We start from the raw sequence: 9,324 nt of genomic DNA, 5'->3' as shown, positions 1-9,324 counted from the left end.
TGTACAAAAACTAATTCACAACATTGTTTATCACTTTATTTTTACAAACAACCAAGTTCCAGTTAATTACACTCTCTACCAATTGTCACTTATGAAGCAACAAAAACAAGATTGAAAGTAAAACTTTAGTACAACTTTTTTCATACACTGCAGGCCGCATAAATAAAGTCATTAAAAAATATTATTTTTAGGCGATTTTTTGAGATTATCTTAGAATACTTAATATAAATAACTAAAAATTTCTCATTAATACTCAAAAAAAAGGCTCATAAAATTCTGAAAAGTTTACTTAATTCATATTATAATTATGTGTTTCATTAACCCAAATGGTACACATAAGCCACTTAAGCCCGTTGTAATACCTGCGCTCTTCTTTTTCGCCCTTTATTAAAACCAGTCCGAGCTGCACAAAAACTGGCTGAAATTCCAAAGGTTCACATTTGCTAAGTTTGTAATGCGCCTTACTTTTATAATACTCAAGAAATTTCCGCCTCTTCAAGACCGTCAAATTGTATTAGTATTAATAAGCAATGCAAACAGCAGAGATTCGAATGACTGATACATATATAACGTAGTAGTAGAGTAGGAGTTTCCAATTTCTCAATACGCAAATATTCAAATGTGCTCAAAGCACATGAATTTTTCCGTATTTTAATTATGAAATATTAAAATAGAACATGTTAATAAAAATCTTTAAATAAACTGTTAAACAATACTTGGATTAAATTAATTCACACCTTTCTTGATTCGGCCTATTCTAGGTAAAAGTACTCTAGTATTAACAATGTTACAAATACTTCATTTTATAATTTATATAAATCACAAACATCTGCCCAAAAAAACGAGTTAACAAAAAAAAATATTTTATAAATACTCAATTTTTAATACAAGAGTTAAAGAAAGACGTATGACATAAAATTTATGCAATCATTATTATATAGCACCTCTCGATGCTAAAAATATTTACTTACCAAATTGTCACATCATACAATGAATACAATATGAATGATCGAATTCACATAATATAATTATCGTTATTATTATTATTTATATTTAATATTAAAAACTCCTTCCTAAAAATAAATTTTTCAAATATTTTCACCAAAAATTATAAAATAATTTCAATTAAACTAAACGATCATTTTGAACATTTTTTTAGTAAATCTCGAACAATTGTTGTAAAATGTACTCAACAAAATCTTTAATATTTTATATTAGTTTTTTTATATTAATAGGATTTTTTGTCAGTAATGGTAATAATAATAAAAAAAAAAAACATTTAAATTAAATAATTTTTATTAAATTTTTCTTTTCTATATACTGCAGTATTAACTTTTCAATGTTATAAATGTACAACTGAGGAGACACCATCATGCCATGAGGAAAAATTTGATCCAAAAGAAACTCCAATTGTTGATTGTTCTAAAGAAGAACCAAAGAAAAATTCAACTGGTTGTAAGAAATGGTTAAGAAGAACTGATAAAGTTTGGATTCGTGAATGTATTTATGATATTGATAGTAGAGATACAAGTAAAATATGTGGTGATGTTGCATGGGATTGGAAAACATTTACAATACGTGGTGCTAATTATGAAGTATGTACAACTTGTTCTAATAATTTATGCAATAGTAATGATAAAACATATTATAAAAAATTATTTAATTAATTTTCATTTTCAATATTTGTGATTTATTTTTATTTAATTAAATTTTATTGTAGTTTTTAATTATAAATATTATTTTGTGTTAAAATTGTATTAGATTACAACAATTTTGTTTGATAATAATCTTAATATTATTTAGTAAAAAATAAAAAAATTTTCTATTAAAATAAGAAGAAATTTTATGAATTTGAATTTTTAATTTGGAATAAATATTTCCTTTTGATTTGGCAATATCAACGTGTTAATTGCATCAAATTAAATTATTGTCATCCTAAATATATGCAATATTTTTCAAATTTAATTAATTTGTAGTATTTATGATATTCTGGCTTGAACTAAAGATGAAATTCACCATTTCTTAAGACTTTTAGCTGCCAAATAATTTCAAACCTTTATTTTCAGTATCTTAGAGATTAAGAAATTTTACATAACGAATTCTTTTCTTATAAAATAATTTTTCCAATTAAATATAAGAAAAACTTTTATCAATTTGTTATATGAGAAGTTTTAGCATAATTAATTTGCTTCCTAAAGGTAAAATTTAAATACTAAGCTATAACTTAGACTGAACACAGTTCAGTTCTACTGAATATATTAAATACATTACTGAATACTGATCTATACTGAAAATATTTTGAATATTATCCCTCACTTCAATGAAAAATTTACATCTTCTTATCAAAAATAAAATTTTTGTCATTTATTGGATAAGCGAAAAATTATTAATTCGATTAAGTCTGAATAATACTTTTTTAAGCAGATTAATTGTTTCGATAAAATTTTAGTATTCTTACGAGTAATATACTTATATATTATCGATTTTAAATTGAGGTAATTTTATTCATTTAATTATAACATTTCAGTAGTTTTAATTAAAAATACCTACATCAGCAGATAAGATTAAAATTAGAGTATAGTTACCGTATATGCAAAAGGGTAGGCTCCAAAAGAAAAAAATTAATATGTGGGAAAATAAAAATTACCGTATTTTGAAATTTGAGGGAAAATTTAATAATTTCGAAACACTTAAACGACTTATGTGTACGACTCAAGTACGTCTCTGAAATTTTGTTGACTATATAAGGAACACAAAAAAAAAATTCCTTTTAGTTTTCCATCCGCATTAGGAATTTTTCAATATTCCTTCATTTTTGGAAACATGAAATTAGATTTAGCATTTGTTCTTGTTTTCGTAAGATTTTCTAGATATTAAATAAAATTTGAGGCGAAAACTCACCTTTTTTCTAAATTTCATTTTACATTCACTCAGCTTGCCGCATTCATAGTGGCAAATGACGTTCATGAGCTTAGCAAAAACAAAAATGAATTAGAAAGTTTCAGAAATGATACTGCATACAGAATTGCTTACACACTTGGAAGAAATGGAGAAGTAGAAGAGGAGTATGAATATAATGATGAAGAATCAATAGATGAAGGTAATGACGGGAATGGTGAATAAGGTTTTATTAAATATTAGAATGATGAAATTATCCAAAGGCGAAACCGATCAGGAAGGAAAAGAAGATGAAACGGAAGGAGAAACAAATGGTGAAGGGAAAAACGAAGGAGAAGGTGAGAAAGAAGGTGAAGGAGAGAAAGAAGGGCAAGGAGAAAACGAAAGAGAGAGTGAAACAGGAAACAATAATGGAAAATATTGTCAAGCAGTAAAACGAGTTGGCTTCCAATGTGATGTTTGTTCAAAAATGGTGAGGTGTATAAGATCGGGTGAAAATTGGTTTCAAATTGATTTAGGAACTTGTGATAACAATGCGGGACTATATTGTAGTAGTTCAGAAAAAAAATGCACAACCAGAACAGAGGTTTGTGTTAAAGTAAAACCCGTAGGAGAAATTAAATTTCAATGTAATTCTGAAGGTATTTTTCCAAATCCATTTAATTGTAGATCATATTTTATTTGTTTGAAACCATCCGAATCTGTTATCGCTCAAAAGAAAATTGATTGCCCTAAAGGATTTGCATTTAATCCATCAAGAAATCAATGTAATATTGCAGCATCTAAATCACTTGCTTGCCAAACAAAACAATACTATTGTAAAAATGAATTTGATATGGGTTCTTGACCTCTTAATCAAAATATATTTTATTTTTGTAAATATAATAAAGGCAAAACTGTATTATACCCTGAATTATTTAGTTGCGGACCAGGAGAAATATTTAACAGTGTTATGCAAAATTGTGTTAAACCATAATAAAAGATGAAAATACTTGTAAAATAAGCAAAATAATAAAATTTTTAAAATGAATAATTATAAAATCGAAATATTAATAAAATATTTTTTGAAAAAAAGTTTGAGATTGCTGATAAGCTGACAAAATTTTAATTTTTTAAAAGAAGACCTTAAAATTGTAGCTTTCGTTTTGGAATAGAAAGCAAAAAAAAATTTCTTCTCACAAAATAGAATATTTATTAACGCCTAGAAGGTGATTATGTTTGAAATTTACTATTTATGATAAAAACAATACTAAATATTTAAAAACAGACGGACTCAAGATAACGCTTATTTTATAAGGCCGTTTATTGTAAATTTTTAATTTAAGTTTAAAAATTGGTACTTCGGTATAAAAAAATTACCAAAAAATGACATCTTTAAGTTGAAAACAGAGCGAAGGCGATTTTAAACGGCGAAATGTTACAATTTATATAGTGTAATATGGCCTAAATTCGTATTTTACCGCTGACAGTTTTATTGACGTAATCTGTCTCGATGTTTGTGTGACATTATATTATGTAAAGTACTGTACAATTGATTTTTTCGTTCCGGCGTTGTACCAGACTTCTTCTACCGCGGTATACCTTATTTAGAGTTTAAACAAAAAATGACCGTTAAAAGTTACCGTTATCTTAAAAATCGGTTTTTTAAAAATTTTTGATGTAATTTTTCTTCTAGACCGCAGGTTGTAGGTGTCTGAAATTTTAACAGCTTTTACACACTAATAAATGATTCATTTCGCTAGAAATCATTTTTTCTAATTCACCCAATTAAATTCGAGCATTATGTAAATTCGTTTCTCAATTTCTTTTTTGTTATATTTCAAAGATTACTTATTCTAAGAGTATGGAATCATTGAAATATATGAAAGACAGTAATTTTAGTAATGTACGAGTAGTACATAGCTAGATTGTTTGTCACAGCAATATTTTCAGTTTTTGAAGGGAAAAATGCTACATTTTCTTCATTAATGTATAACTATTTCTCAAATAGGAATACATGTTGTAAAAGATAGTTGGTTATCATTTTTACCGACCGTATTGTGTAAACAATAGGTAAGTTATGTGATGGCAACAAATTTTGCATATCGAGTTTTCGGTGGGAATGCACTTCTCCATAGTAGGGAAGTGTAAGTAAACTATTTTTAGTAACCAGTCGGTCCGTCGGTCTGTCGGTCTGTCGGTCTGTCGGTCTGTCGGTCTTTCGGTCTGTCGGTCTGTGTGTGCATGCGTGTATCTCAAGTTCTGCTGAACCGATTTTGATGAAATTTTATATGTAAGTTTATTTCCACCATGGCACGGATTGATCAACTTTTGGTCCGCAAAAATTCCTAACTTTTGGAAGAAATCAGGCATCAGCAACTGGACATTTACTACGGAACACATAAATTTTTTGGAAAGATCAGGGCTCGAAAACTGATTTGCGGGCCGATTTTACATTTTTCACCATATCTACGGAACGAATTTATGGAATTTCTTGAAATTTGATATTTGAGTTCTGGTTGTTTTCTAAACTTACTGGCGAGCATTTCAGGGAATTTGGGTAGCACAATTTGAAATTCGAGTAAGAGCCAAATTTACATTTTTCTAGGTATGTTAACTATAAGCTTACCAATGCCCTAAAATTTGGAAAGAAGTATTTAACAGTAATTTTTATAATATTCTGTAACATTTTCACTTAATTAGACAATACACATTGCGGTCAGTTATGCGCTGACCACATCAGATTCTTTAATATAAAATTACAATTTTTTTAATGAAACATTGCTGAATCATCACTATATGCTTATATCTTATTTTCTATATAAAAAAATAAGCTCATATTAATTTGAAACAGATAGATAAACAGTCCATGCCTTCAATAATGCTTTATAAAAAGTTTAAGAAAGCTATGAACACGATTGTACTTACCGTCTCACATCTTTCAATAACTTTACATTGTAAAAGAAAACTGCTAAAGCTTTTGATACATTTTGGAACACAATTTTTACAATATTAATATCTATTTTGACGTTTATTTGAAAATTTCAATTTTTAAGTTCTGTGGAAATGTTAATTTTTAACAAACGTTACCAAGTCATTAAAAACATAGTACTTTTATACTGCATTATTATGTTGAAAATATATGCTATACCAATTAAATAAAATTGGTTATTTCTGGCAAAAGTTTATAGGGCATGTTAAAGAAAAGCGTGATCGATTTTTTCAATACCCACTACGTACAGAACCAATTTAGGAAAAGTTTACAATATCAAGAGCTTTTACTAAACTTTTTGGAATGTGATACTTTGTAAAGTTTACGTTGTAAGCGCATTATTGAAGTCATGGAGTCTTATATAAAATAATTTATCGTTTCCTCGTTTTACGTTAAAAAACATTTACAAAATTAATAAGAAACTTTATTTTTTAAATAAATTTTTTATATTATTCATACGCAAAATTATATAAATAAATTCTTTACATTATTATATTAAAAATATAATTATTATTATTGTTTCTTGTAAAATCAATATTAACTATCAGTGTCGTTATCCTTATAAAATATATGAACGTCTGCTACAATTCACACCATTATACTTCACCATCATTACATAAATCTGTTTTACATGTTGAACATTTTAAATTCTTTGTTGTATCATCAGCTTTCCAATTACTACAAATTGATGCATCATCACATTTACGATGATAAAAATCACTTCCTAAATCTAAAAATATTTAAAAAAAAATTTAATATCGTAATATTTCTGAATTAAATTAGTTGTTTTTTATTTTTTTAAAAAAAACTCACATGTATAAGTTGCTTTAACACATTCCTTATTACAATCTTTTGCTTTCACTTCATTTTTATTAAATTTAGCACCACAATCGCTATCCTTGAAATTTATGCATTCATAACATTTTAATGAGAATGCTAAAAGGACAAAAAACAAAATTTATAATTTAAAGCATATTAATTTTTTTTTTTTAAAAAGAAAAATAATTTTATTTTTATTATTTTATATAAGAGCACTTAAAACAGCCATGCCCATTAATTAAGAATTAATCAAATTATAATTTATTTTTATGATCAATAAATTTCTTAATTGAATCTCTATTATTTCTAATTTTTGATGAGAAATTTTTATATTTTATAACAATTTGTTTTTTTTTTATTATTTTTTATTCGTATATAAAATTCATTTAATTCTTGTTTTATTTTTTTACCAATTTGAATTATAACAGATAGAACAAGTCCTAAAATGATTAAAACTTTCATTTTGTTTTCTTTATTTTAATTTTTATATATTAATTTTATTAATTTATGAATTTTATTTTATTTAATAATAAATTATTTGTTTTTTTTTCCGTTCTTCTATTTTTATTATTTAAAAGCTATTCCTTTGACTCTTTGAAGATTTCAATAGAACAAAACGGCGGAATTGTGATTTTATTCTATTTATACCTAATATATAAATTATGTTAAAAAATTTAGTTTTCGGATCGTATATTAAAATATGAAACAATTTTGTGGAATTCATTTCTATTAATTATAAAAAATTAGTTTATATTTGGTTTGTGTACGTTTCGATTTAATTTTTTGACTAATTCTAATAACCAATACAATAATTGAGCCCATCTGACACAATGTTGACAAATTAATAAATAAATACTATTTTTTTTCCTTCTTCACTCCTAGGAGGAGCATAGGGCTAGTGCATGATATCATGCCCTAGTTTCATAGCGTCATAGAGTTAATTAGGTTGGTGACTAGCCTACCGTAAATAAATAAATACTAAATAAAGACGAGAAAAATAGAGTTAATCTTGTCAACTCTGTGATACCCGTACGAAGTTGTTATCCTATGTGCGAATAAATATGCCATAACTGACTATGGGGTAGACTATGATTTTAAGTTGCCGTATTACCATATTAATTTATGCAAAATTTCAGTACTATGTGTTTTTCAAAAAACTGTGTGTGCCAAACTACTATTGAAGTTATATGGCAGCCACCAGAAAGAGCCAAGAAATTTTAACGAATTTTATCAAGGACATCGGCCCTACTAGTATATTTGCTTGTGTTAAATTTCAATACCTCAGTTTTTATAGTTTCTGAGATATAGCCAAATAACTTTTGTATTTGTATGACAACTACCAGAAGGGGCCAAGCAATTTCAACGACTTTTATGAGAAACATTGCCCTACTAATATATTCGTTTGTGTGAAATTTCAATATCACAGCTTTTATAGTTTCTGAGATATAGCCAAATAAATTTTGAAGTTCTATGGCAGCTACCCGAACCGGTACCCCGATCATGTCCAACTTAAATAACTTCGAACATACGTTCGTACGGATACAATAATGAGAATTAGAATTGACAGCACAACAATTCTGTTGAACATTAGCAATTCTAGTTAGTCGAACTTGGGCTATTATAAGACATAAGTTACTTCGGAAGACCATTCTTCTGTTATAATTATTTTATAAAGTCTCTTCTGGATTTCAGTAGCCTTTCCACTACATTCTTCTTTAAATAGGACCACAAACTCTCATTTGAATTGAGATCTCAACTTCGGGGGAGTGTGTTAAATATTTTTAGGCAGCTATAAAGCAAACAGCTTCTTACAAAATAAAATTTATGCTTTGGGTTGTTATCCCGATAAAATTTATAACGACCAACAAGACCAAATTTTTCGACACTGTTTATACCAGGTGCGTTTATGAAATGTCTAGATATTGTTGCTTATTGCATATGACCATCTATAAAAATCAGGTCTACTACATCGTGGCAAAATACACAAGCCCAAACCATGACAAAAAAAATTGAAAAATTGTCTGTCATGGTTTGGGCTTGTGTATGTTACTTGTATATTTAAACAACAAAAACTATTTTGAAATTAACAGAAACTATTCTACGAACATTATAAAACCATAAATTGTTTATTCAGAATGATTCTCGTGACAATTATTTTTAATATAAATGATTACCAGTAGACAAATTGACATCGCCATTTTTTTCTTTTCTAATTCTAATTCTTTTCGCATTTTAATTTTAAATATCAGAAAAATTAAATATTTGAATTTTAAAGCCAAAAAACAAGTTTAAAACAGCATGCTAAACTTTTTTTTTTCGCACACAAGCTCTTTACTTAATATATTCCCGAATCTATAAAATTAAAATTAACAGAAAAAGAAAAAAAATCATTTTTGAGTAGCTAGTAAATAAAGTTTCGAAATTAATTCTTAAATTTTTTTTTCATTTATTATTTGAATAAAGACAATTTGTGTGTATTCTTTAATTTTTAAATTAAAACACGTTTTTTCTTTAACCATAAGAGCAAAAGTTATTTGTAATTAGTAGAGTAATGAACACACAATAATTAAACACAAAAATTTTAATTATAAAACTGCGTGTGTTTCACTGATTTCCAGTTCTATATATATTTTAAA

The 9,324-nt window shown here is 26.6% G+C and overlaps 2 protein-coding genes across 2 annotated transcripts; one reads left to right on the top strand and one right to left on the bottom strand.

Annotated features, from left to right (window-relative positions):
- The first annotated feature begins 1,119 nt into the window (after positions 1-1,119).
- Positions 1,120-1,695, top strand: LOC129615479 (uncharacterized). Its single transcript, XM_055530724.1, has 2 exons — positions 1,120-1,253; positions 1,327-1,695. The coding sequence occupies exons 1-2, from the start codon at positions 1,184-1,186 to the stop codon at positions 1,665-1,667; spliced, it is 411 nt and encodes a 136-aa protein (XP_055386699.1). The 5' UTR covers positions 1,120-1,183; the 3' UTR covers positions 1,668-1,695.
- Positions 1,696-6,303: 4,608 nt separating this feature from the next.
- Positions 6,304-7,259, bottom strand: LOC129615463 (uncharacterized). Its single transcript, XM_055530683.1, has 3 exons — positions 7,099-7,259; positions 6,683-6,805; positions 6,304-6,599 (listed from the first exon to the last, which is right to left on the bottom strand). The coding sequence occupies exons 1-3, from the start codon at positions 7,148-7,150 to the stop codon at positions 6,466-6,468; spliced, it is 309 nt and encodes a 102-aa protein (XP_055386658.1). The 5' UTR covers positions 7,151-7,259; the 3' UTR covers positions 6,304-6,465.
- Positions 7,260-9,324: the final 2,065 nt, after the last annotated feature.

This window comes from Condylostylus longicornis, unplaced genomic scaffold (assembly GCF_029603195.1).
Source record: "Condylostylus longicornis isolate FDR11 unplaced genomic scaffold, ASM2960319v2 ptg000135l, whole genome shotgun sequence".
In the NCBI taxonomy this organism is placed as follows: Eukaryota; Metazoa; Arthropoda; class Insecta; order Diptera; family Dolichopodidae; genus Condylostylus; species Condylostylus longicornis.
The sequence above is the reverse complement of the archived record's forward strand: the minus strand, read 5'-3'. Positions and strand labels throughout refer to the sequence as shown.

What these genes read in the sequence shown, in the direction of transcription:
- LOC129615463 (XM_055530683.1), bottom strand. Translation starts at nt 7,150, where the DNA reads ATGAAAGTTTTAATCATTTTAGGACTTGTTCTATCTGTTATAATTCAA. An exon ending in ATCTGTTATAATTCAAATTG is followed by an intron (nt 6,806 to 7,098) that starts GTAAAAAAATAA and finishes TTGTCCTTTTAG; the next exon opens with CATTCTCATTAAAATGTTAT. An exon ending in TGTTAAAGCAACTTATACAT is followed by an intron (nt 6,600 to 6,682) that starts GTGAGTTTTTTT and finishes AAATATTTTTAG; the next exon opens with ATTTAGGAAGTGATTTTTAT.
- LOC129615479 (XM_055530724.1), top strand. Translation starts at nt 1,184, where the DNA reads ATGTACTCAACAAAATCTTTAATATTTTATATTAGTTTTTTTATATTA. An exon ending in AGGATTTTTTGTCAGTAATG is followed by an intron (nt 1,254 to 1,326) that starts GTAATAATAATA and finishes TATATACTGCAG; the next exon opens with TATTAACTTTTCAATGTTAT.